At 42.2% G+C, this 27,552-nt stretch overlaps 1 protein-coding gene and 5 pseudogenes across 1 annotated transcript in view; all 6 read left to right on the top strand.

Annotated features, from left to right (window-relative positions):
* The window catches only part of LOC147001129 (TATA box-binding protein-associated factor RNA polymerase I subunit B-like), a 39,296-nt gene extending 33,723 nt beyond the window's left edge, over positions 1 to 5,573 (top strand). The window contains exon 6 of the mRNA XM_085830221.1: positions 453 to 5,573. Coding sequence (XP_085686347.1) covers positions 453 to 491 — 39 coding nt within the window. The 3' untranslated portion in view covers positions 492 to 5,573. The remainder of the gene's footprint in view (positions 1 to 452) is intronic.
* On the top strand, positions 3,261 to 5,571 carry LOC147001130 (uncharacterized; annotated as a pseudogene).
* Positions 5,574 to 8,108: 2,535 nt separating the features above from the next.
* On the top strand, positions 8,109 to 9,603 carry LOC147001128 (uncharacterized; annotated as a pseudogene).
* A 2,195-nt stretch (positions 9,604 to 11,798) lies between these two features.
* On the top strand, positions 11,799 to 16,088 carry LOC147001127 (uncharacterized; annotated as a pseudogene).
* A 4,801-nt stretch (positions 16,089 to 20,889) lies between these two features.
* On the top strand, positions 20,890 to 22,820 carry LOC147001126 (spermatogenesis-associated protein 31H1-like; annotated as a pseudogene).
* A 49-nt stretch (positions 22,821 to 22,869) lies between these two features.
* Positions 22,870 to 26,081, top strand: LOC147001125 (spermatogenesis-associated protein 31H1-like; annotated as a pseudogene).
* Positions 26,082 to 27,552: the final 1,471 nt, after the last annotated feature.

Raw genomic sequence — 27,552 nt, 5'->3', positions numbered from 1 at the left:
GATCTTAGGGTTTGAACAGAACACAGCTTAATGTCAAGTTTAATGGGAACTCTGTGTGTGTGTGTGTGTGTGTGTGTGTGTGTGTGTGTGTGTGTAAAACTTAGGTGTCATTCCTTTGATCTATCCATCTTGCTTTTGAAATAAAGTCTCTCAGTGGGGCTCACTAATTAGCCTTGACTGGCCAGTGAGCACCAGGGATGTGCTTGTCTAGCACTGGGTCACCATGTGCTTTTATTATCATGTGTGCTGTGCACTTCACTGGCTCATCTCTCTTGCTCCTGGTAGAGGGATTATTTACAGAAGTAACTGATGCTTGTGAATGGCTCCCCTTTCCACCCTCACCTCCCTGGACCAAAAATATTTTGGACTAGAAATGACCACTCTCTTTCTTTGTCCTAATTTTCCCACTACTGATTTCAAAGAAAGTGAAAAAATATTCTCTTTGTTTGTAGCTTGACATGTATGGAACTGGATTTACCAGAATCCCGTGATACATCTTCTTCCTCCATTTCTGACACTGTGGCTCAGGAGAGTGTCCTACATTGCTGTTAATGTGAAAATGACTACTGTTCTACTGACTACAGCATATCCTCTGAATTCTCCAACAATAGCTTGATCCTGTCTTATCTTCCAATCTTTCCTGAAAGAACAACTTGGCAAATCCAGAGCAATATTGTCCCTGATTCCCCAGAAAAGGAATTGGCCAAGTCCAGGAGCCAAAGCATACCACTGCCTTACCTTATAGTTGACAGACACTGAGAAGTCAGATCTTTTCCAGAATTTTGCAGTCCTTCCTCCATTAGAAGCTCATAGCTCTTTTATTAGCTCTATTTTACAACCCCTAGATACTTGCAAACATGAAATAACAAAAGATAAGGGAAAGAATCATTTTCTGTCAGATCATGGGTCAAATTCTGTTTTGAATGAGAGTCTGGGACCCATTGCCTGGGCTACTCTCCAGCTCTGTCCGTTAGTCAGAAGACAGCTGGAGGGCCATATGTCTCAGAAGGTTTCTACTCTGCAGAAACAAGTGGTACCTCTGCCTGAGAAGAAGTCATGGAAAACAATCATTGGATGGATGTACAAGGAGTTCCTAAACAAGAGATCTTCCACACTCAGGTACCTACACTCATCCCTCAGAGCACTGAGCCAAGAACCAACAGATCTTCAGATGTTCCATCAATTCATCCCCATGTGAGCATCGGGGCCAATTCTGAAGTAAATAGGACAGAAACCAGAATGTCATGGTCACTTACCTCCAACAAGCAGTTAGAATCTGAGAATGACCACCAAATCATTAGATACAATCCTTTACTTATATAAATGGACACACCATCTTCCAGAAATGTAGAATTTAATGCAATTCAGGAAGAAACCACTTTACTGAGAAAGGATCCAAAGCACGTGTAAGAGCTGAATATAGAACAGAGGGTCATAGGTCTTCCAGAAGAAAGTATAAAGTCACATAAGGCACAAGGAACTAATGTGGAGCTGACACCCAAGACACCATGTTCAGCCACAGACAGCATAAAGGTCACTTCAATGGCATTGCTTCAGGTTATAAATTCAATGGGAATGATCCCAGATTCACATTTAGATGTGACAAATTCTGTGGGGAAAACAAAAGAGAAGACTAATTTATCACAGCCATCAAACCAAGCTGAATCAGTGAGTATACCCCTCGCCCCCCACGAGTCATCAAATCCAGTAATTGAATTAATAAAAGTAGCACCACACAAGGGAATCAAAGATTATGACCTCAAGACCAAATCAAATCACAAATATCTCAAAAGTAACTCCTGTAGCATTGTTTCACATCGTGAATTCTAGGGGGCTGATCAATGAATTATGTTCATGTCATAGAATCAACAGGGATAGCCCCAAAGCCACAATACCAAGTCATGGTATCAGTGGAGGTAGATACATTGCATAAGCATCAAGCTATAGAACCAGCAAAGATGAGTCTAGGGCCACAGCATATAGTCTTCAAAGCTGGGGAAAGGAATCCAAAGCCTCAGCCTAAAGTCACAGAAACATTAAACCTGGACCCAGAATCAAACCATGAAACAGATCAGGTTTACTCCTAGTTCTCTCCAACCTCCACAGCCACCATCTAATATCCTGGACTCAACAAGGGTGATTCCAGATGCATCAGAGAAATCCATACATGCTCTAAAGGGAAACTCAGTGGCACAGGGGTCACCCACTGGAATGATCACAGCACTACAAGCTGGTTTGACTGCACAGTCAGTGGCTCAAGCCAAAGAATCTCCAGAGTTGCCTTCTGCATCCCAGGTTCAAGTCAGAGACTCCATAGGGATGACACCACATCAAGACACAGAGAATGTGTCATTGACTCCAAAACTTCCCCCTCAGGTCATGGACTCTTCAGAGTTCACCCCATGGCACCAATACTTAGACTGTTTAGAGGTGAGTCCAAAATAAAATCACAAACAGAGAATCTATGGAGTTGACCTCTGATACCTGGCCACAAACGAAGAATCCTACAGAGAGGACACCATCACCTCATCAAATAACAGAATCTATGACAACAGCCCCAGGGGCACCAGATCAAGGGACAGTACCTATAGGGATGACCCAATTGCATCAACTTACGGAATCTGAAGTAGTGCCAGCTACTCTAAAACTTTGAGAAGTGGAGTGTTTGGGGGAAAACAACCCCACAACCTAAGGTTATGGAGTCAGTGAACTTACCCCTGAGTTACAGAATGTAAACTCTAAGAACCTAGTTCCAGATCCAAGATTGCAAAGTACGAAACCCGTGGACATATCCAAAGATTTAGTCCAGATAAGATAAAAGCTGGACCACTGAGCCCAACTGTGGTATCTATAGATCTGGCTCCAGACCAACATCAGCAGGGCATACAGTCTGAGGAATTAACCTCCATATCACAATTGCAAACTGAGAAACCTGTCCCATCAGCCCCAGAGTCACAGCTTCAAGATATGAAGTCTGGCCAACTGACAGTTGAACCACAACTCCAAAATGTACAATGGGCTGGGTTGCCCCCAAATCCACAGGTACAAAGTGAATCAGTAAATTTGATTCCTGGTTCACAGTCTCGAGTTATGGAAGGTGTTCATTCAGCCCTACCACAAGAGGTACCAGAAGATATAAAAATGGTGGCTTGACCCCAAGACTGCCACTTGAAGATATAAAATCTGCAAACTTGTCCCCAAAACCATGTTCCCAAAACACCAGCTCTGATAATATAGCCCATGTACCACTGCTTGAAGATATGAAGATTCCACTAGTAGACTATAGAAGTTTAATTCCTGAGACACTGTTGGAAAGTATGAAAGTTGGTGAGTTGACCACACACTGTTATGCAGTAAAATCTTCAGATGTGAGCCTCAACTCAAGTTATTCTTTCCCAGAACCTGAAGGGCTGAATGAACAACAGCAAGCCTCAGAGGCAAGGGTGACCTCTGACACTTGGCATCAGGTGGAAGAATCTGCTGAGTTGTCATCAGTAGGAGTGACTTCAGCACCACTGAGCCAAACTTCAGAATCTATGGAGATGAGCTTACCACCACTTCAAGACACTCTTGAACCTAGGACCCGAGTTGTGAAAGCCATGAAAGAAACTCCAGAATTACAAATTGAAATTAAAGATATTCTGAATTTGTGGCCCCAGAACTCATGTGACGCCAGAACCATGTTCAGAAGTTACTAACCCATCAGAAATGACTCTGTATGAATGCACAGCAAGCACCAAATTGACATTGCCTGAAGTTGATGGTACCCAGGGGATCATTGTAGAAACATATTCAGAAATGGGATCTCAGGGGTTGAACCAAGAGTGCAAATTGAGGAATCAGAGTCACTGGCAGAAAAAATGAAATTTGAAGAATTAGCCTCTGAAACCATCTGTACTAGTTGTAGAACCTACAGGACTCACACCACATATTATAGATGTGATCCCAGGGCGAGAGCTCCACAACGTAAAGTCTGTGCAAATAGATACAGGACTAGAGTTACAAACTGAGTTATCTGTGGATTTAGTACAACAGTCATCTAAAAGAGTGGTAGATCCTGAAAAGGCAAAACCAGAGCCAGAGCTTCAGAGTTTGTCACCAAAGGAGTTGGTTGAGGGAACACAGATTCCAAATGTGAAATCCATGGATTTGAATCTGGGCCAAGAGCCGCCAGTTGTCAAACCACCATTGATTCCAGGGCCATACCTGCAAAGTGTCAGATTTCTAAAGTTATATCAAGGGCTACTGATATATATTTTTTTACACATTCTAAATGTGGCCCTGAGTTTAGCTCTGAAGTTTTCACACCTTGAGGTTGAGTTTCTGGTATTACTACTTCTTTAAGGGAAAATCCAGCAAATTCTATCTTGGGCTCCCCACATTATAATTTGAAATCTGATGAAGCAATATCATATTCCCCAGTGCCAGAGAGCAGGTCATCTGGTTTTATTCCGAGGCCAAAGGTACAACAAGTGAAATCCTTTGAAGTAAATCTAGGACCATGTTTGCAAGACATGAGATTTTCTGATTCAATCCCAAAACCTAAACAAGATGGTTTCAAATATGCACAGTTCATACCAGGTTTTCCACTTCAAGAGAAGACATCTCAGGGATTTATACCAGAATCATTTTTGCCACTAAGCCAAGAGCCAAAGTTCGAAGATAGGAAGCTTGCTCTGCCTACACAAGGATCAGAGTTTCACAGCATGAAATTTGCAACACAAGCCTATGAACTGCAGCATCCGTGTGTGATATCTGAGGAGGTCAACACAGGACCTCAGGAACAAGATACCAAAGTTTCTGAGCTGGCTTCAAGACCAAAACTTCAAGGGATCAAATTTGGGGAACAAATCTCAGGATCGATGTTTGTTAGTGCAAGTTCTATGACTCCAGAGTTAGGGATGAATGATCCCAAATTATCAAAGATGACTCCAGGGCTACAAGATACAAAGCAGGTGAGATTTTACTCAGCACCATGGCTTCAAAGTGTCAATTTTTTTAGATGCAATACCAGAAACTCAACCACAAGGTGTGAAAACTTCAGAGCTAAACTCAGCACCACATTTAGAATGTGTAAAAGTTTTTAGTTGACCACACAGCCAGAAAGGCAAGAGGTGAAATCAGAATTTATAGTACATTAGTCTCCACTTTAAGAAGTAAAATATGTCACAGCGGATCAGGTACCAAGCTTTGAAGACAAAAGGTCTTATAAAATGGTATCTGAGCTACAGGTGCAAATGGCAGAAACAATGAAATTGGCTCTTGGGAGACACTTAGGAAATGTAGATCATTCTGAGCTGATCAGAAGACCACAGTCCCAAGGCAGATCATCTTCTGAATTGATCAAAGGACAACTGTTAGGATGTATAAAACCTGTGGAGAAGAACACAGTCTCAAAGCAAGAAGCTCTGACATCTGTAGAATTAATACCAGGGCTACATTTGGCAGGCATTACATCTACAAAGTTAAAGTCAAAGTCAGAGCTGGAACATGTCAAATCTATGCTGTCAACCCCAGGGATGCAGGCAGGAGATAGGAAACTTGAGGAGCTGCCTCCAGGCTCCAACTTAAAGGATTTAAAACCAAGTTTACTACATTCAAAGCCAAAAGTAGAAAATAGGAAATCTGTGATCTTAACTGTAGAAGAAAGTCTCAAGAGGAGAAAATCAACTGTAGCATCTCCCAAGTAGTTCCCTGAGAGGAGATATAAACTCTGTGAAGTTGATTCCAGGTTCAAGAACTCAAGATTTGAAAAATAAGGGGTTGGCCCGTGGTACACGTGTTCCAGAGGTAAATGCCATGAACTTGAAACTTGAACCAAATAAGCAAGAGGAGAGTCCTGTGACTTGAACCAAGGATGCTGTTTCCAGCAAAGTCTATGGAGGTGTTTCAAGGGCCTCAACAGCAAGGTATGAAACTCAAGGAACTAACTTCACAGCCACAAATTCAAGATAGGAAACCTGTGATCACCCTATGTTTGAAACAGCAAAGTCTGAAACCTGAAACTCTAGCCAAACACAAGGGATCCAAGGAGTAAAATTTGTAGATTTCACCTCAGCAGAACAAGGGTGTCAAGGTACAGAACTCATGAACTTAACTCTTGAGTCTAGACAGGATAAACAGATAACTGTAAAGTCACTAGAGTGGAAAGGTGGGATTTTTGACCAACATAAAAAACAGCTTTTATCTGAAAATAATGTCAGATCAAGAACCAAAACCTGCAAATATGAAACCCACAGATAACAACTCTAAGGTATAATTCAAAGGTACAACGTCATTTGAGTTGGGTACTGAGCTGGTTGTTCAAAGTGTAAAAGCTGAAGAGTTCCGAAATGAACTACAGGTGCCATGTACGAAGCCTGGCCAGTTGACTCCAGGGTCCCAGATGCACTAAGAGAAAGCCTTGGGGTCAATGTTGGACCCACAGCTCCAAGGTGTGGAAACTGTGGCACTAAATACAGAACCCCAACTTGGAAACACCACGACTATCTAATGGATACCAATATCTGAGTTTCAAAGTGAGAAAGGTATAGGGTCAAACTCAAGGTCACAGTCTCAAGAAGCCAGACCTACAGAACTGAAGCAGCCTGTGCTATGGAGAGGTGTAAGGTCATCTGAGCTGACTGCCAGGATAAAAATTCAAGGAGAAAAATCTGTGGCATTTCATCTTGAGTGACAGTTACAGGGAGTAAAAACCTCTTATTAGCAATAGAGTTGCAGGAACCCAAAACCTTTATCTTGACTTCAGAGCCACAGCCTCAAGGTATCACAACCAAGGAGCTAAACAGAGCCACAGGCTCAAAGTGTAAGATCTGTCCAGTGGATACCTCAAGAGGAGTTTCTTGGTGTGAAGTTTTTAGGATCCAATAGTAGGTCACCATTTCAAGGTGTCAAATGGACAGAACAGAAACCCTCCATAAAATTGGGAGGTGGGAAGCCATCGGATGCGACTCAAGGGCCAAAACTATAAGGGAAAAAATCTGGGGATTTTAACCTCACACCACAAGAAGAGTGTGTGAAGAGCTTCCAGTTGTCACCAGGACCAGAGCTACAAAGAGGGGGAAACTTTGCATCATGGTTAGAACCACAGTCTCAGTGTGTGGAAACTGTGCCATTGTACCATGGACCACAGCTTGAAAATACAAAATCTGTCTTCCAAGATAAATGTACACAAAATCTTGGGTTACAGCCTCAAGGAATCGCATCCAAAGAGTTAAAACCCTCAGTACAAGAAAGGGATGTGAAGACATCTGAAGTGTTGATGACAAGGCACAAGACAGAAGGTAAAGAACCTTCTGAGTTAGCCCTGAAATTCTTGTCTCATGGGTTCCAAACCATTGATTACAAGTCTGAAAAGCCTATTAGAAGTATAAAAGAATGTGACTCCATCTTAAGGTTAATGAACAGTAATATAAAATCAATGACATTCAAACCCAGGTTCGACAAAGAAGACAGGAGATTTCCTCAATTGACCCCTGGGGTAAAATCTCAAGAAGTGAAACCTTTAAAGTCATCCCCAAGACTACATTAGCCTCAAGACATGGCGCATCTTCAGTGTTTAAATAAGAGTCACAGTCTTCAGAAGCAAAATCTCGGTATTAGGCCAAGGGTCACAGTCACAGAACAATAAAAGTATCATATTGAGCGACAGTTACAGGGAGTAAAAACCTCTCCATTAGCAATAGAGTTGCAGGAACCCAAAACCTTTAACTTGACTTCAGAGCCACAGCCTCAAGGCATCACAACCAAGGAGTTAAACAAAGAGCCACAGGCTCAAAGTGTAAGATCTGTTCAATGAATACCACAACAGGAATTCCCTGGTGTGCAGTTTTTAGGATCCAATAATAGGTTAGGATCCAATACAAAATGTTCTAATTTGACACCTGAAACAAAGTCTTAAAATATGTAATAATAGGTCCAAAAATAGGTCACCATTTCAAGGCGTCAAATGGATAGAACAGAAACCCTCCATAAAATTGGGAGTTGAAAAGCAATTGGATGTGTCCCAAGGGCCAAACTACAAGGGAAAAAAATCTGGAGATTTTAACTTCAGGCCACAAGAACAGTGTGTGAAGACCCTTCAGTTGTCACCAGGAGCAGAGTGATAAAAAGGGGGAAACTTTGCATCATCATCAGAACCACAGTCTCAGTGTGTGGAAACTGTGCCATTACGCCATGGACCACAGCTTGAAAATACAAAATCTGTCTTCCAAGATAAATGTATACAGAATCTTTGGTTACAACCTCAAGGAATCACATCCAAAGAGTTAAAACCCTCAGTACAAGAAAGGGATGTGAAGACATATGAGGAGTTGTTGACAAGGCTCAAGTCAGAAGGTAAAGAACCTTTTGAGTCAGCCCAGGAATACTTCCCTCACAGGTTCCAAACCATTGATTACAAATCTGAACAGCCTTGTAGAAGTTTGAAAGAATGTGACCCCAACCTAAGGTAATATAAAATCAATGCCATTCAAACCCAGGTTCTATGTAGACGACAGGAGCTCTCCTGAATTGACCCATGGGATACAGTCACAAGAAGCAAAACAGTTAAAGTCATCCCCAGGAATACAGTAGCCTCAAGACATGGCATCTTCAGTGTTTAAATAAGTGTCACAATCTTCAGAAGCAAAATCTCAGTATTAGGTCAATGGTCACAGTAACATAACAATAAAATTATAGGGTTGAAAAGTGAAAAATCCGCTAGGTTGGCACTTCAGACAAAGTCTCAAGGTATGAAATCTAAGATGAAGTCTGAGCCCCAGGGGCAAAGTGCAAAATGTTCTGACTTGACACCTGAAACAAAATTCCAAAATATGAAATTTAAGTCCCAGGCTACCCTTGAAAAGTAAACCATTTACTAATTTAATCATGGGGTCCAAAATTTGAAGGGTCAAGCTAGACTCTACACCCATGCCATTGGACCCAAGATATAAAATAGGATTCAATTCTGAAGGCAAAGCCTCAAGAAATGAAGATGGAAGGCTGTGAATCCTGCCTAGAGTTACCAGATCTGAAATCTTTGAGGACGATCATGGGTGTAAAAGTCCAAGATGTCCAATCTATGAGCCTCAGTCCTAGAACACACTTAGAAGGTATGCCATCTGAAGTCATCACAGAGAAGAATGTTCTTGGTATGAAAACAGTAGAAATCAAAACTAGTGCAAAATTACAAGGTGAGAAATCTGAGTTCACCCCAAGGAAGTTGTTTTTAGGCACACAATCTATAGGGCTGGATTCAGGACTTAATTTACAAGATTTGTAATATCCCAAGCTGGTAATAGGCATGAAACTTCAAGTGTAGACTCTAAGGAACAACACTTGACAAGTATAGAACTTTTTGAGGTGAATACACAGATAAATTCTCAAGGTGTAACATCAGTGGTCTTCGATTCTGGATCACAGACACAAAATAAAAAGCGTTCTGAGTTGTTTCAAGGGGGAAAGCTCCAAGATAGTGTTTAATCAAGGCCCAAATTTACAAAGTATGACTGTGGAGTCAATACCAGGGACAAACCCCAACATGGAGAAACTGTAAAGTTAAACTCAGGCCTTCAATTGCAAAATAAGAAATATTCTAAGTCAATCCTAGGTACAAAGCATTGAAATAAAGATGAAATTTTAGAACCTACACATCATGTAAAATGTACCAGAAAGTTGTTTGTGATCCTGAAAGGCTGCTTGAGGCTGAAAACAAAGAGGAACAGGCCCAGGCATGTCCTAGCAGGCCGGCTGTTAAGGCATTCCTAAGAATAGCTTGACCATAAAGATAGAATAGCTGAGTCAACACCATCTGGCCCGGCACCTCCCTCTGCCCGCTGACCTCCTGACTCAGTTCAGAGTCATATATTAACCAGATGTTCCACTGACCTAGATAAGCACCTGGCCCTCTGACTTCCTGAAGCCCCGATCTACATGTACACTTTTACTGATGTATAATTATTCTATTGAAGTTTAAATTGTCCAATCGTGTGAAACCGCGGCAATTCCTTCCCCAGCCCCAGACCCTTTTCTATAAAAACCCCTAGCTTTGGAGCTCGAGGCCGACATCTGTTGTCTCCTGTGTGAGATATGTGTCGGTCCAGAGCTCCGTCATTAAACTCCCTCGTGTGTTTGCATCAAGACGGTCTCTCAGGATTCTTTGGGTGCACATTGACTCGGGATACAAGTGGGAGTTTCCCCACTAGGTTCTATCAGCATCAAGATGGAAGATCTCCAGAGGTCCATTCTGACCCACACTTTCAGGGTGTAAAAGTTCTGAAGGGATTTCAAGGGACACGATTCAAAAAGAGAAACCCATGACACTTGTGTAGTCATCAGCCACTCGGGCAAGATGTAGAATCTTTTAAATGGATTTTCTCTAAGGCACTTGATGGGAAACCTTTGCAGTTCCAGGTACCCTCTGAGTTACAGGACAGGAAACTAAGCTAACACCAGAATTACATCTTCAAGGTAATAAAGCCTGAGACTTTCAACCCTGGATTAAAGTTGGAAGATGTGAAAGCCAATTCCACAAATCTGCAAACAACGAAGGAAAAAGAGGTTGTAGCCTCCCCCAGCCTGAAGCAGGCTGGTACAGACCTTGTTGCCACTGAGTGGGGCCACCTGCGGTGCAGCTTTCCAACTTGGCTGGCTCCTTTTGAATTGACAACTGCCCTGCTCTTCTGCTACCTGCCGAGAGGCTGAACCTATCTCCCTGAGACATTCCTGAATAAGCAACAGCCTGGGGACCAAGTGTTGACAGAATGGCTCCAGGCACCAAGAATGTACTGGTGTGTGTGTGTGGGGGGGGCATGGGCCTTCCCCCTTATTAGCACACTCTTATTAAACTCGTGGGCCTTAAACAGAAAAATTTGTCTTGGCTTCATCATTCTTTTCTCGCAGTCTAAGTCTCTTTCAGCCCCAGCCTGCCTTCCAGAAATACCCAGTTCATGTAGGCCGTAGGCCGGCTTACTACAAGAGGTAGTAATGAAGACTTGCAGGTTGTGGGATTCTGCAGGGTTGACCTCACCAATTTATAATGTGATACCTTCTGGACTCAAAGCCAGAAATCAGAAACAAGATGGGAAACCTCAGAAATTAAGTCAAAAGCAACAGCTTCAAATTATGAAATCAACAGTGTTCAATCATGAGCAACATATGAAGTCATCAGATTTATGTACAAAGCTTCAAGACCTGAAATCAATGGAATTCAACTCAGAGCAACAGTTGCCAGATGTGAAGTCCTCTGAGTTGGGCTGGAAACAGGTATACTGTCTTTAGGGTTCAACCCTGGGCCACAGTTGCAGGAGATAAAACCTTCTGTGGTGAGCACAGAGGTTAAGCTGCTGGAAGAGTCACCTCAGGAATTGAAGCATAAACCTAGATTGCAATTTAGGAAATCTTGTGACTGGAGTCACAGTAAAAATGTTATGGCACCCAACACCGAGATACAAGATGTAGAATTATCTGACTTGCACCCTAGTCCAGAACTTCAGGGTATAAAATCTAAGGTGTTATGTCCTGGGTCACACTTGGAAGATGTGATGCCTGCATGTACTCCCAATTTAAATTTTCAATATGTCAATTCCAGTGAGTATATATCTGAGTCATATTTGCAAGATACAAATTCCTCTACATATATTCCAGAGACAAATGCTCATTGTATAAGTTTTGAGTGCAATCCTGGAATACATTTGCATGGAACGAATACTTCCTCATGCTTTTCAGGATCAAAATAGCAAGTTTAGATTCAACTGGGAGCAACACTGAATCATATTTGCAAGATGAAAATTCTACTGAATGCACTCCAGGGTCAAGTCTATAGTGTGAAAAGTCTTCTGCATGCACACCAGAACCAAAACCTCCATGTGTAAATTCCCCTGACTGCAATCCTGAATCATATTTGCAAAATGTGAATTCTTTTGTATACACTGCAGGGCAAAAATCCTCTATGTGAAAATTCTAATAGGTATAATCTTGGGCCACTTTTACAAGGTATGAACTTTTGTACATTTCCATCACCACAAATTCTGTGTGTAATTCCTGTTTGGTGCAATACTAGAATACATTTGCAAGATATAAATTCTTCTGCATGTACTCTAAGTCAAGAATCTCAGTCTGTAAATCCTATTGGCTACAATCCTGGACCACATTTACAAGCTCCAAAACTTCAAGAACAACACTTGAAAGACTTGAAGTCAGAATTAACTATCGTGTCAAACAATTTGGGTACAGCACCTATGGAATACAACAACCTTGGTCCACAAAGTCAAGATATAAATTCTTCTGGGTTTAATCCTGAGTCAAAACCTCAGGATAAGCCCAGTTCCAACTGTGAAGTTGAAGCCAGCACCACATTCTCAAAGTGCAAATTCTTCAGAATTGATGTCATGTCACAGTTCACAGCATTCTATGTTTCTCTTGCACCAAAGCCATGTTTTCAAGATACAAACCTTAAGCAGCCAAGGATAGGATCCAAACAGCAAAATCTGAATTGCTAACTGTTTCCTTCAAAGGAGAAACCAATGATGGTATTGGCAGCACAGTCCACCAGGAAGCTCTCAGCAGGACCAGCACTGACTAGTGTCAAATTTTCAAAATTGTCACTAAAATCTCAGCAGCAAAATACAAAATAGTTGACATGTATTTCAGAGCCAAAGTGGCAATGTTTAAAGCAGGTGACATTGTCATCAGTGTCTCTGCAAGAACCTGGAAAATCTGTGGATTTACCACCAAAGTCAATTCTTCAAAACATGAAATCTGGGAGCCTAAATCCCCAGACAATTGATCCAGTCACAAAATCTGCTAACGTCATATGTAGACCAGAGGGACAGGTCAGGGACTTTGCAGAAATAAGCATGAATTCTAGGTGCCAAGTCTTTAAATCAGTGAATTTTACTTCAACAATTTATCAAGATTTGGCATCTTTAGAAATGACCAAAGGGTTAAGACATAAAAGCACAGAAATGATGGAGAAATCTATGAGATTGAGCTCCAAAGAAACAGATAAAGTCATAGAATCATTAGCGATGCCCCTGAAGCTAGATCTTCAAGTACCAGAATTTTTTGATCTGACTCCAACACTGATCAATATCAAAATCCTCAGAACCAAACCTACAGAAAAGCTACCAGATCCCAGAAACTCCTGAGTTACATTCTTGGGCATGGCCTCAATTTCAAGATTTCAAAAAATTACACATAAAAGAAGTTACAGAATCTGATAGAATGACCCTCAACGTCAAGAATCAGGTTGCAGACATGAGAGAAGTGACTTGTGAAGCAAGACAGCCAGGGAGAGAATTTCTTAGAATGACTCCAAAGCCAGTAAATAGAGTCCAGATTTGTAGAAAAATCTCCAAGGCATTGTCCTCAAGACTTAGGACCTCTGGGGGTGGGCTCTAAGAAAAGATCTCAAAGGGAACAATCTATAGTATCAATACCAAGGCCATTCTGTCACATCCCAGATCCTGTTTCAGGAATAACACCAGGGCAGGACCTCAGATTCCCAAATTAAAAATTTGGCCTCTATGCTGTGACTGAAAATCCTCTGAGTTGTCATGCAAGCAAACCAGTCAAGTTGAGGGAAATACAGACTCTGTAGAGCTCACTTTTGGTACACGGCAGCCAGCAGAGGTAGCAGCTAAGGTAACAGAACCTCAGAATCTGAGCCTGGAAAGTGCAAACATTACTCCAATAGAATCACTGGATCAAATGGTAAACATTAATCCAAGGCATTAATCCAAAGCAACAAGATCAAGTGACAGAATCTGCAAAGACACCCCTTCCAGTTCCTCAATCAGTTCCTGTCAGCAAAGTTTCTGAAAATGTGGAAGTGACTACCTGGACCACCACTTCAAGTTATAAAGTCTGTGATGATTCCAGAGAGTACCCTTCAAAAGTCAAAATACAATGATTTGACTCCCAAAATACATGATGTGATAAGTTCAGTATTTGCTCTATGCCTTTGGCTACAAAACGTGCCATCCAAGAAATTAATTTTAGAGCCAGCACATCATGTTTTAGAAACAAAACTATAGCCAGCCATTAGAATTAAAAAGACTGTATTAATTACCAAACCACTGGTTCTGTGTAGCCTCCCTCAGCCCTGAAGCAGGCTGATCCAGACTTTGACCTTGCTGCCACTAAGAAGGAGATTACCTAGGGTGGAGCCTTCTGACCTAGATGGCTCTTTTGTTCTGTCACACGTCACTGCTCTCTCCAAGACACTGCTACCTGCTGAGAAGCCTCTGAGATATTCCAGAGGAACATCCTATCCTACACGTACCCTACAGGCTGGCTCCAGACACCAAGAATGGACTGGTGGGGGATGGGCCTTCCCCCTTATAAGCACACTCTCTTAGTAAACTGGTGAACCTTGAACAGACTAGCATGTCTTGATTCCATTATTTCTCAACCTGCCTAGGTTCACTCTTCTCTTTCAGCTCCAGGTTGCCTCCCAGGCTCAAACCCGGACATGAGAGCCACAGGCTGGCCCCAACAATTTGGCATACTAACATGGGACCTGGGAATGACAGAAGACGCTGGAAGAAACACTGCTGGTATGGAGCTCCACAGATAGGAAAGAATTAGAAAATTCGTATTGGGACATGGAGAAGCAAAGGGCAAAAGGTTGCTAAGGTGTGGTACAGTCTGAGCTAGAACAGTGCTGACCCCTGCTGGACCTGCTCAGGTTCAGCAGTGATATCAGGATCTAGGAACGCAGCAGGCAGTCGGCAGCAGCTTTCAGAAGCTGCTTTTTAGGTGAGAGAAATAAAAGAGTTTGGGTTAAATAATCAGGCAGATGTCTGCAGACAAGAGCTTCATCAGGCGGCAGAAACAGGGTTTGTAGTAATAAAATAATATAGAGGAAAATGGATTTTGAAACTCTCCCAGAGGCAGAGAGAAATGTTGGGGGACGCCCTGCCTTTTTCTCTCTAGCCCTTACAGCAGAAGTTCTCTGCTCCTTTGTTTTGTCTAACATCTAATGTCTGGTGCACCGGTCTGTTCATGTGTTCAATTCATGTGTGTTCGTGTCTAGTCGTCTGAATGACTGAATGTTCTGTCATAAAATTTCTAAATGAATGGAAAATAAAGGTGGCTAAAACTTTATCTGCCAGTTCAGCAAGAGAATGGCCACACACTTTAGCCAGGATCAGGCACATCAGGAGGGCCCCTGCTGGAAAAACTTTTTTAAGAAAGGGAGTCTGCAGCCTCTTGGTTTTGGGGCGCAAAAGCTGATAGATGGTTTTTTCCTAAGAAAATTCTCTGCAGTTATGATTATTGCGTTTAGCTAATGACAAAGTGCTTTTTATTTTATAATTATAGCTAGAAAAATTAAAATTCTCTGTTTGGTCTAAGTGTAGCCGCTTCATTTTTTTTTTTTTAAATTGGTAATGTGCTCTACATGTCATCACAAGAGTATCAGCTCATAAGTTATTGGTTAGGATTAAATAATTGTTACATTGGTAACAGAAGGTTAGCCTTAAATTGGTAACTCAGGAGTCTTTTAAAACACATGGCATAGCAGGCCAAAAAAACTAGGGCTCTTAGGGATACTTGTAGTTGAGATAATATTTAATGTGATTCTTATCCTAAAAGGTAGACTTAAAGATAAGATTTAAAGCAATGTCTCTTTAATGAAGCATTAAAATTTGCACTATCATGCATTCATAGGTATAAATTGGCAGCCAAACTTTGTAACATGATAGTAATGCCTCTGACATTTATTCTAAGGTGATAAATGGTTTTGAAATTGGGTTTTGCTTTCCCAAAGTTGTAGTTATGGTCTAATATTGCAAAAGAAACTTAAAATTTCTAAAATCTGTCCTCATGGCAAGAGGAACAAAGCTCAGAGCAGCCTCTGCTAGCCTTGTGTGACTTTCTTTTGTCTTGCAAACGGTGTTCCTGGGGAGGTTCTTGAAGCTTGCCTCTCCTTGTCTCCAGGGGAATTTTCTTTTAGCTGAAAGAACACTGTTGCAGATCTATCCAGATGTTCTAATTAAAGTTCTAATTCAAAGTTTATAAGAGGTCATTCAGCCTGTAGAATTTATAAAGGCATTACAATCTGGCTTGCATACTTCCTGTAAAGTTATTATATGTTTAAAGGTTTGTTTTTTCCTTTGCATCTTAATAATTGTAAAGGGTTTGCTTCTAGTGAACTTGTAATCACTGGAAAATTTTGCCTCTAGGTATGGCTACTATAGCTCTACATTATGTAAGAAGAATTTTTATTGTTTCTACTTCTATACAAGAAGCTAAGAGTTTGAATCTTTCAGTGTATATTGTTTTCTAAGTGGAAATTTTTTTTTCTTTTTTTTCTTTTGTTTTTCGAGACAAGGTTTCTCTGTATAACCCTGGCTGTCCTGGAACTCACTTTGTAGACCAGGCTGGCCTCGAACTCAGAAATCCGCCTGCCTCTGCCTCCTGAGTGCTGGGATTAAAGGCATGTGCCACTGAAAGACCCACAACGTGAGGACTCCCCCACGTTCTGACTCAGAAGAGGCGATACCCCAAAATCACACAAGAAGCGGTCTTGCTGCAACTGCAAGAGGAATTTTATTCGAGAGCGTTCTCGGGCCCATGGTCATACACCACGCAGGGGTAGAGGACTATGGCGCCCCGAGTAGCTGTATAAGGGGGTATTTAAAGGAAGAAACCACAACTCAAGGAAGTGGGGAGGGCGTTGTTGGAAAATACCAAAAATACCAGTTAAGAGTCACAAGGAAGTATAAAGTCACAAGTGTCAGGTTATCTCTCAAGGCAGTTTCTAAGAGCCCCTAACAATCTAAGAGCCCCTAAAGGTAGCACATTTGCATTGCAGGTTCCAGTAATGGTCAGGGTGCCATTCTTTGAATTGAACCCAGGAAGCGGGTAGGTGGAGGAATGTCGCTATCTGTTTTATGACCAGTACCTGGAGCACTAAGCCACAAAGGCTACACTCCCAAGCCTGGGCCCAAAAGCCTCGAATTTTGTTTTTACTTTGCTATACTTTTTTAATACTTCTTCACCACCACACCTGGCCCTGGAAAGTATTTTATTAGCTAATGCCTCTCAAGGGAAGTTTACTTTAAATCCTTGCTCTCACACAAGGAGCTTTTAAGTTCCGGAGAGTAGCTGTTGCTCCAGAAAAGATTCAGAGACAATATCTTTTTAATACTTAGGGTTTTAGTTTACTACTGAAGGCTTTGCAGAAAATAAAGTTTTTATAATTGTTATTAATTATAATCGATGGTAATTAAATATTAGCTGTGCCCACAGCAATTCTTTGGCAAGAGAAAACATTATTGTAAAGTCATTTTTCTTTTCCTCCCAGCTGACCGTTGGCCCACGTGGAGCCAGCCAGCTGCTGGCTGCTCTGGGGTGGGGCCTTGGGGCACACAGCTTTCCCTGAGCGTGGTGGTGTGGGAGGCCGCTGGAAAGCGGGCACCTTTGTAGCGAACTCAGGGCAGGGCCGTACTCACCATTGCACCCATGAGCCTCCACCTGTCCCTGCCGGGGGTAGCCGTATTTTTCCCCCCCGCTAAGACTAGGGTGCTCTGCTGCCCTCACTTGGGCTTTCTGGCCTATAACAGATTGGTCCGCCTTCAGCCTAAGAGAAAGGCCGGAGGTGGGCGAGGCCAGGGTGGTGCTCACCTCAAAGCACAGTTTTAACATCTTATTAAAACTACTGTGGTGCTAATAAAGAATTGTAAGGCATATTCGTGTATTTTGGAAAACCTATAACAAAAATTGTGTCTTAAGAACCTGACTAAGTGTCTGTTCCGTGTTCAAAACAGCAATTAAATTGGTTATTACAGAATATTAATAATTGACCTATTGCATACCATCAGTTTAAATAATAATAGATAAGTTAAAAATTGTTTTTATGCATGCTTTTGTATCTTCTATAAATTCATGTATGAATGCATCACAGTTACTGTGTTTAAAAATAACCTCTCTGTGAGGAGCCGCCCTCACATTCGCCATTACAAGATGGCACTGACATCCTGTGTTCTAAGTAGTAAACAAATAATCTGCGCATGTGCTGGGGTAGTTTTCCACTCCATGTGCTCTGCCTTCCCCGTGACGACAACTCGGCCGATGGGCTGCAGCCAATCAGGGAGCGACACGTCCGAGGTGGAGGACAATTCTCCATAAAAGGGACGGGGTTTTGCCATTCGCTTCTCTTCTCCTCTGCCTCCTGAAGAAGTAAGCAATAAAGCTTTTTTTTTTTTTTTAAGATTTTTTTTTTTAATTTATTATATGTAAGTACACTGTAGCTGTCTTCAGACATTCCAGAAGAGGGCACCAGATCTTGTTACAGATGGTTGTGAGCCACCATGTGGTTGCTGGGAGTTGAACTCTGGACCTTCGGAAGAGCAGTCGGGTGCTCTTACCCACTGAGCCATCTCACCAGCCCAGCAATAAAGCTTTTGCCGCAGAAGATTCCGGTTGTCCTGAGCATGTTCTTGCCGGTGGGGACAAAAGCTCGTGATACCTCTCTGTGGGAAATAAATAGATGTGAATTAGATCACACGCTTATTCTTTTGTGCTTCCCCCTGCTTCAACACAGATAATTAAGTTGTGTGCTGTGGATGGTGTTTTTAAATGCTGAACAATCAAACCTTAATTTGTATATCAATAGTCAATATTATATCTCAGAGCTCACAATTGGTTATGATTGTTCGTCCTTCGGATGCTATTAATTCTCAAATTTGCAATAGCTTATGCATATACAACTCATAAGAAAAAATGCTATCCTTTTAAGAAGGCTGTTTTTGGACATTTAATAAATTGTTCTGGATTGCCTGGACAATACATCTTAAGGCAATGCCATGCTGGATTTATATCTCAGGCAGTCTATAGGTCCTACATATAAGATGTATTAGATATATAACCTCATTCTTTATATATTCAAAACAGTTATGGTTTAAGATAATATTTTGGTATTCTTGGAAAATGTGCATGTCAAATTGTAAAAAAAATTTTGTTCTTGGTGTCCTCAGATTCTGTTTCCACATAATGGTGTTAATTCTTGAGGACCTATACTTAATAAATTGCTGCAAATAAATGCTCTTATTTCTGAGTAAATTATACACATGTGACTATTAATAACTTTTCAAGCTTTCTAGTTACAACTGCTCTTCAAGAGAAACAATTGAAAGTGCAATTAGTCACTGCCCATGTTACATTAATACTAACTATAACAGTCAAGTATTTGAGATGTTTTGTCAACAAATTATTAATTCTCAAGGACAAGGTATTGTGAAACTTTAAAACTCTTCTTCTTAAAATACTAAGAAGGGGGAAATTATATCCCCGTGCATGTTATTTAGTGCATTCCCGTGCACATTATTTAAATCATACTTTTATTTTAGAATTTTGAAATTTGGATGTCAAAGAATTTAATAAATGCCTTATAGTATCTTAAAAGATCTACTTATTGGCATATGGCTTGATCCTGAACAGCTACCTTATTAGGAAAGGAAAAAGCATAGGTTCTCTCCACAGAATGCTGCAGAAGCATGATGGCTAATTCCTGTGACAAGCTGACAGGTAAGTTTGCTCAATGCCCTGACTGTAGTAACAAGAAAGCTGAATTGGGTACATGTTTTCTACCCACCTTTACTTGCCAGTTTTCCAGTTTGGACAAGTGAAGCTGCCTCGCTTCAAGCTTTTAAACATTATGGTGATAAGAACATCAGAGACTGTGTAATCTGACTTAGAAAGATTGGTCATATAAAAAGAGTTATAGTGATTCTTCTCTTTCCCTCATGTGACCAGTTATTCTAACTCAATCTTAGACTGGTCTAGTAATAATTCCAGTGTTAGAGATTCATATTGAAGATAGCTAAATATTCTTTTTTACCTAACAAAGTTAATTTGGAGCAGAGCTTCCACTTCCAGAGAATCTCTGGCCTTTCTGCTAATTCTCAAAGCCAGCTCCCTCACACCCGGAGGCCAGAGCCTAAGCTTGATTGTTGCTAATTTGCAACTGAATAAAGTACCTGGACTTCCACAAAGAAGCTTTTATACTGTTGCTTTTCACTGTCCCACCTTTGTTTCTCAAGCAGGCGAGCCATGCCGTTCAGCCTGACTGCAGCAGGTGTACAGCCTCACCTCCAACAGCGCAGGTGGCAGTTATTAATCTTCATCAAGAAGCATCCTAAGTACATATTGTGGCCTTTGTCTGAATTGGGAATAAGGTGTGCTATGAGGGCCGGTTAGTCAATGACAGGCAACCAGATTTCAGAGCCATATCAATCTCAGACAGAGGTACATGCCAAAAGGCCGTGGTTGTTGATAACACACCACAGAGCCATGTTTGTGTGAAATATAACACAAACTAGCTGCACGTAGCCTCCAAGATGGAATTGGATGGTTCGGGAAAATCTGAGATCCTAAGACAGGCACGGCAGCCAGCCACCATAACTCACAGGCAGGACAATGGAGCATAAATAAATTGTATTCCTCAGTCCGTCTATTTTTATTATATAATCAGGGAGGAATTGTAGCCTCCCTCAGCCCTGAAGCAGGCTGATCCAGACTTTGACCTTGCTGCCACTAAGAAGGAGATTACCTAGGGTGGAGCCTTCCGACCTAGATGGCTCTTTTGTTCTGTCACCTGCCACTGCTCTCTCCAAGACACTGCTACCTGCTGAGAAGCCAGAGGAACATCCTATCCTACACGTAGCCTACAGGCTGGCTCCAGACACCAAGAATGGACTGGAAGGGGATGGGCCTTCCCCCTTATAAGCATACTCTCTTAGTAAACTGGTGAACCTTGAACAGACTAGCATGTCTTGGTTCCATTATTTCTCAACCTGCCTAGGTTCACTCTTCTCTTTCAGCTCCAAGTTGCCTCCCAGGCTCAAATCTGGACATGAGAGCCGCAGGCCAGCCCCAACAGTTCCGATTGTAAAATCTGAAGAAATGACATCAGGATCATGTACTCAGGCTGTAGAACCAATAAGACTCACCACAGGATCGAGCATTAAAATAAAGGAGTGGTTGAATTTACATCTAAGACCACATATTCAAGACCTGGTAATACCTATGGAGGTAATTCCCAGGGCAGATATTCAAATGATTTCTGCAGAATTAATATTTCAGCAAACATCTCCCCTTAAGGCACCTACAGTGTTATTAACTCATGAGCAAAGGCTTCAGGATAAAAAATCTCTAGGCCTCAAAATAGAATCTCCTAAAGTAATGAAAATTGAGGTTTTTGAGTCAAGGATCAGTGTGTCAGAATAAAGACTCAGAAATTATTACATCAGTAAAATTACAGGCAGAGAATTCCTTATCTAGTTTCATATGCAGCCCTTCAATCCTTTCTTTCAAGTGTCGATAAAACGACTGAATTAGGGCATCTTCAGGGTTCTGCGGCGCCCGAAGTTTCAAGAGCTTTGGCTATGGAAAACCTTGGTGTTGGTATTTTGCAGTCTTCAAAGTCCTATAAAGACACAATTATGATAAAATATTCAGTTCTCCCCTTGGTCCTTCCAAATCTATCCTCTGATAAGACAGGGGACACAAAGGGAAACCCATATCCTGAGATCTTGGGCATGGATGCCTTATCTAAGGAAGAAAGTGAAAAGAAGAAAATGGAGGAATTCCAGAGGTGGTATTCTTATTCATTCAGATTACTATCGGAGGAGTTTCAGGCAGGACTAGTGGCTCTAAGAAGTTCTATCCGTTCTTTCCTGGGCATACAGCAGAATGTCTGGGACAGTCATGTCTGTAGGCAGCAACTACCTAGGAAATATGTCTGCAGTATGCTAATGCTGGGGAATGTCCTGGGAACCACTATGGAAAGGAAGCCTCATTCTCAATCATTTTTAACAGAAAGATCCCCTATGGACATCTACTAATCTATTCATAATTTATTTGGCGTTCCAGCTAAACTAATGGAATTTTCTCAAAGCTTGCTAGAGAGGGTTCCAAGGATCACTTCTCAGAGTTCAGTGGTTAAAAACTATATTCAGAGACATATTTTATGTCACAGTAATTAGAAAAGAATGCCTTTATCGATGTGGACACGCAGCTCAACATCTTCCATAATCCAGCAATACTCTGGTACTAGATTGGGAGTCAAGAAATCAAGTTCAAAGTTCAGTGATATATTCCAGGAAGTCACTGAACATGTGTCTGTCTCATGTCCCGGGGCCGAGTTTACTTCCTTGATTAAATCAAAGTCTAACCTTGAGATTCTTTACACTAGGGAAAATTCTTTTTCCTGGGAGCAGAGTAAAATTTCACCATGTGATTTACTGACTGGGACTTTTGTGTTTCAGCATTCCCTCAGGACAGGTTCTCTCTCCCAGTCCAAGACTGATATCTCAGAACAGCTCCAACTGCTTAAAGAGCTTCAGCTAAAAATAGCAGGAAAACTCCTAAGAAGTCAAATTCCCCACAATGTCCCTCTGCCTGTAGCGTCAGGTCTTGTCCTAAAGTTTCCCATTTTCTTACAATGTGGCCAATGTCCAGGACTTAATTGCTGTTATAAGTTACAGTCTGCTTTTGGGCCGTACCTTCTTATCTACAGTTACACCTTTTAAGCACTCCTGAAGGCCATGGTGAGATTTGGTTTCATCTCAGATATAGATTCAAACTGGGAAAAGACCTCAAGTCTCAGAGTATCATGCAAGAAACCAAGCAGATCCGTGGAAGGGTGCTGCATCACCATCACAAAGGAAAGCCAGACTCTACGCCAGCTTCCAAGAGTCCTAGAAGAGATTTCCAGTCCAGTTCTTCCCTTTCTCCTGCTTCTGTGCAAGTCCACACAATAAAAGGAATGGCACAGCCATAGTGTGGCCAGAAAGACAACAGCCAAAGAGTATGGATTCTGTATCAGACAGTGAGTACAGAAGCAGTCAGGATGAAAGATGGGATGTAGCCACCTCTGGCCACATGATCTGGGTTCCCCTGAAAGGCAGGCTGGTGCTGAAAGAGATCAGACGGCGAGAAAAGAACAAGGCCAAGACAAACCTTTCTGTTCAAAGCCTCTAAAGTTTACCAGGAGTCTGTGCTTATAAAGAGAGTAGGCTCATCCCCAGCCAGCCCATTCTCGGTGCCTGGAGCCAGCCCATAGGAGATCTACAGGGTGTGTCTCTGGAAGTCTCAAGGACCTTTCAGCAGGAAGGAGAGTATTGGAGAAGAGCAAATAGAGCCATCAAGGTCAGAAGGCTCTACCCTAGGTAATCTCCTTGTTAGTGGCAGCAAGATCAAAGTCTGGATCAGCCTGCTTCAAGGCTGAGGGAGGCTACAATGAGATAAATCAAGCCTCAGAAAGACCTCTGTCTTAACATCCAGTCAAGAAAATCTCCAAGAGACCTAAAACACAAAACACAAGGCTTTACAAAATCAGTACAAGCACAAAAGACAGCCATCCCAGAACACTGAGGGGTCTGTCATGAAGCAAAATTGAAGACACCCAAACACACTCTTCCAAGAGACAACCTAAGAAATCCTCCTAACCCAAATTCATCCAACTGCTTTTTCACAGCCTAAGGCAGGCATTCCAAGTAGCATACAGAACTGTTACTTTTACAGGACAGAAACCTGAGTACACGATGAGGCTAGACAATTTGTGGTCAATCAAAAACTTGCATCCCAACCAAAGAGCCAAGAATTATTGTTTAATGGGAGATAGCAAAGGAGCCAGGACACCAGTTGTCAGACACAAGCCAAGAAGCTCAACGTCTAAGCAAAAGGACAAGTTGCAGGGAGTGCTGCAGACAACCTCAACAGCCAAAACAAGTAATCTCTCTCCTACCCAGTTCCCTTGCAATTGCAGAAGACCTTGGTTTGTGCAAGACATGACTTTAACCAAGCTACTTCAGTCCCAGAACCTTTGAAGAGAGTTCAAAATGTCTACAGTATAGCAATGAAAAGCTGTAGTGATAAATATCCAGTCTACAATCTAAGAACTGTTCTAAAGTAAGAGCCAAATTTTAGGGCCAAAAGAGGATTGTATCTTACCCTTTCTTACAGGGAACCTTGCTGAATCACTTGGGAAAGAAACCCATAAAAAGGAAGAACAACAAGGCTACTTCATGGAAAGAACCCTATGTAATAAGCCATCTGAAAGGACCCATCACAGGCTTCCTCAGAGTACTCATTGGCGAAGTCTGTCTGAGAGGAGGCATCACAGTCCTCGGAGAAGGCATAGCAGTCCCTCTGAGAGGACCCTTAGAAGTCTTTCTGAGAGGAGTCATCAAAGTCCCTCCCAGAGAAACAGTCTTAGCTCCTCTGTAAGAACTTATCATAGTCTCTTTGATAGAAGCCATAACAGTCTCTTTAAGGGGAGAGGCCATAGTCCCTCAAGGAGAAGTCCTCAAAATCCCTCAGGGAGTAGCTTATCACAGGCTGTCAGGGAGTAGCCTTCCAAGACCTTCAGGGAAGAGCCCTAGAAGTCACTTGAGGAGCCCTTGTATTCTCTCAGGGAGGAGCCTTCACAGTCCCTCAGGGAGGAGCCCTCATAGGTGCTCATGCAGGAGCCCTTGTAGACCTCTAGAGAGAAGAGAGCACAGTCCCTCTGTGAAGAAGTGTCTATACAGTCTTTCAGGGAGGAGCCAGCAGACTCTCTATTCTCTGAGATGCCTCAGTCCCTCAAAAAGGAACCATCTGTGTCTCGCAGACATCAGTGGGCAGTCATTCAGAAAGGAGCCATGGTAGTTTTTCTGAAAGATCCTTTTCCATTCCCTCTGACTGGAAAGGACATAGTACTAGGTGAAGCCAGTATACTTCTTCTAAGCCCAGGCTACATAGGCATTCTTTCAGACTCATCTGCTGTCATTCTGAGAGAACTCACTATAGTCCCTCTGAAAGCAGACACAGTCATTGTGAGAGGATGCACTGAAGTCACTCTGAGAGGAACCAGCATTACCACTATGAGAGACCCTATCACGGTCCCAAGGAGAGGCCCAAGCATCATTCCCCTAAGGAGAGATCAAGATGTAGCTTGGCTAAAGAGCTCGTGTCTTTCAGGGACCGCACCAAAAAAAATCCAAAAGCTGGACAAGTTTGGAGGCCTGAAGTTTGTGGGTAAGGGGAGATCTGCCCCTCACCAGCTATCTGGGAGGGAAGGAGAAGAGAATGGGTCTGTAATTTAAGATCAATAAAGGGGCAATTTGAATTTCGTTTGCATCTGTAAAACCACTTGTGGGATGGGTGGGAGTAGGTGTGCAAATGCTGGTTCATGAGGACCCCTCAAATATTCAGACTCCTCCCATTTACTCCAACCTTCAGGCTCCAAAGGCCTGCCTACTCCCTTGTTGCTATGGGGGCGGGTTCTCAATGGAAGCCAAAGAAGAGTTATCATGTGACTCCTTTCCTGCCGCAGCCCCCCTCGGAAGCAACTAGGTGGAAGTAGCTGTTCAGAACCGCGTTAGTCGCTGCTTAGATCACATCCCAGAGAGGCGAGGAGAGCAGAAATGGCGTTGTTCTGTCCGGAGCCCTCGGGTGAAATTGTTAGGCATGGAGGGGGAGTGATGTCTTCTAGACTCGGTGCAGTCACTGCGGTGAGTTTCTTGGTGTGACCATTATACTTTAGAGAGAACTGTCCAGCTGAGAACATGCGGTCCTTTGTTTTTGTTTTGTACTCAGAGTTGTTTTTTTTTTTCAGAGCCCATCGTAGGCCCCACCCTTTTATATCAGATTCACTTACCCCCTTTTTCCCTCTCATTTTAATTTTTATTGCCTAGTCCTCGTATCCTTGGACTGAGTTCCTCGACACATTGTAATTATATTCCTTCAGCATCCCCAGTGCCTCCCGTTTCTTATATATGTATATACATATATATATATGTATATATATCATATATATGATATATATGTATTTTTTCCCGTCTTTTCTTTTCAAGCCTCTATCTAGGATAGGGTTTTGAGAATGGGCAAAGATAAAAGCTCTGGTATTGTTAACCTGTCTTTACATTGTAAATTAATAGAATGGCACAGGTTTCCTAAAAAGTGTCGCCTTCAGTCCATTTGAAGTAGTTGCTCGGGACAGCTTCACATCTAGGCACAAGGGGGATTCATCTCTTTGTGGATGTGCTTCAAAGATCCCTAGCACACACTCCTGTGCTTGTGATTTGCTAGACCCTGGGACCCACATCCCTTAAGCAGCAGAGGAGCACCAGGATCATGGGAGCTAAGAAGTGAGGTTTTCTGAGGACATTTGTGTAATGGTGTAGACAGTGCTGCTAAAGATGTTCTGTGTCTGGACTGTGGAGCATCCTAGCCACCACACAGGTATGGCTTTGGGGCACTTGAGATGTGGCTAGTACAATTGAAGAACCAAATTACACATTCTATTTCATTTTAATGGACTAAAACTTCAATAACTATCTGTAGGTAGTGGCTACAGATATAAGCCTAGTGTGGGGGAAAGAAAACCTGGCTTACAATAAAGATGCAGTCTAATAAAAATGGAGTGTGTGTTTCAGTTAGTGGTATTCCTGCATGTCCTCTGCCCCCACATCAAATATGTGCTCATAATTAATTTGATGGACTGAGGAGGGAAATAAAAACAGCTATAAGCAATCTTTATATTTCCAGGCTACTTGGTTGCCCTGATTTATTATTTTCTGTAATGAATGTGCTAAGTTTTTCCATGGCTAACACAAAAGAAAGATTTTATTAACTTGGCCCTCCCTGTTGAGTTCATTCACTTAGATAACACTTACGAAATGTCTGCTCAGTCTGAGCTGTGTAGTATGTTGGGCACCAGGCATGAAAACAGAGCTGTCTGTCCAACAGATGAGTTGGGTAATTGTGGCAACACAATCCAGTGTAATAGTAAAATAGGAAAACTATCTGGACATTTCCTGTGACACTTAGGTTGGCCTGTGTAAGGAACAAGAGAAAGAAATGATACCATGGAAACCAAGCCTAGAGTGGGTGTGGGTATGATAATGTAACCATGAAAACCAAGCCTAGAATATGTGAGTATAATAAAATTGAAGCAAGGTAAACATCCAATGAAGTAATATGTAAATGCCTTATGATTGGGTAAGAGTTACTTAAAACCCAAGTCTGGCACTGCAATTACCTCCCTCGCAGAACCCAACTGAGATGCTGGCATGCTGAGAGACGAGCCCACCTACTCAGATGTAACTGCAGCCACTGCCACTGAACAAGACAAGTCCATACTCAGACCTTGCTCCAGCTGAATCCAAGAAGCAGAAGGACATGTCTCGCATACCACCATCAGGCCAGGCTATAACATCGGGCCAGACCTAAGGTTAGTGAAGTGTGTTTGTGTGTGTGTGTGTACCAATGTGACCACATTTCACTACTTGTTACTAATCATGAATAAACCAGTTGCTATAACCTGACCTCCAAGTCAGAGGCTTACTTCTTGCCTCTTTCCTTAATCCTGATTCATAACAGTTTCATGACAGTTTCACAACTGTTGTTGTAGTTGGCTGCTGGAACCATGCCAGGAACCAGTTGGAGCCCTGCTTAGCAGCTGTTTAGCAGCCACGTAGCACCACCTAATGGCCATGCTTTAAATTGTGGGCCATTTACTGGGCTGTAGAATTCTGATATACATTCCTAGTCTATGCCTAAGAACCTCTGGCCACTCTTGAA

This window comes from Mus caroli, unplaced genomic scaffold (assembly GCF_978045245.1).
Source record: "Mus caroli unplaced genomic scaffold, Mus_caroli_1 scaffold_14, whole genome shotgun sequence".
Classification (NCBI taxonomy): domain Eukaryota; kingdom Metazoa; phylum Chordata; class Mammalia; order Rodentia; family Muridae; genus Mus; species Mus caroli.
Note: the sequence above shows the minus strand (reverse complement) of the source record. Positions and strands in the feature narration are given on the sequence as shown.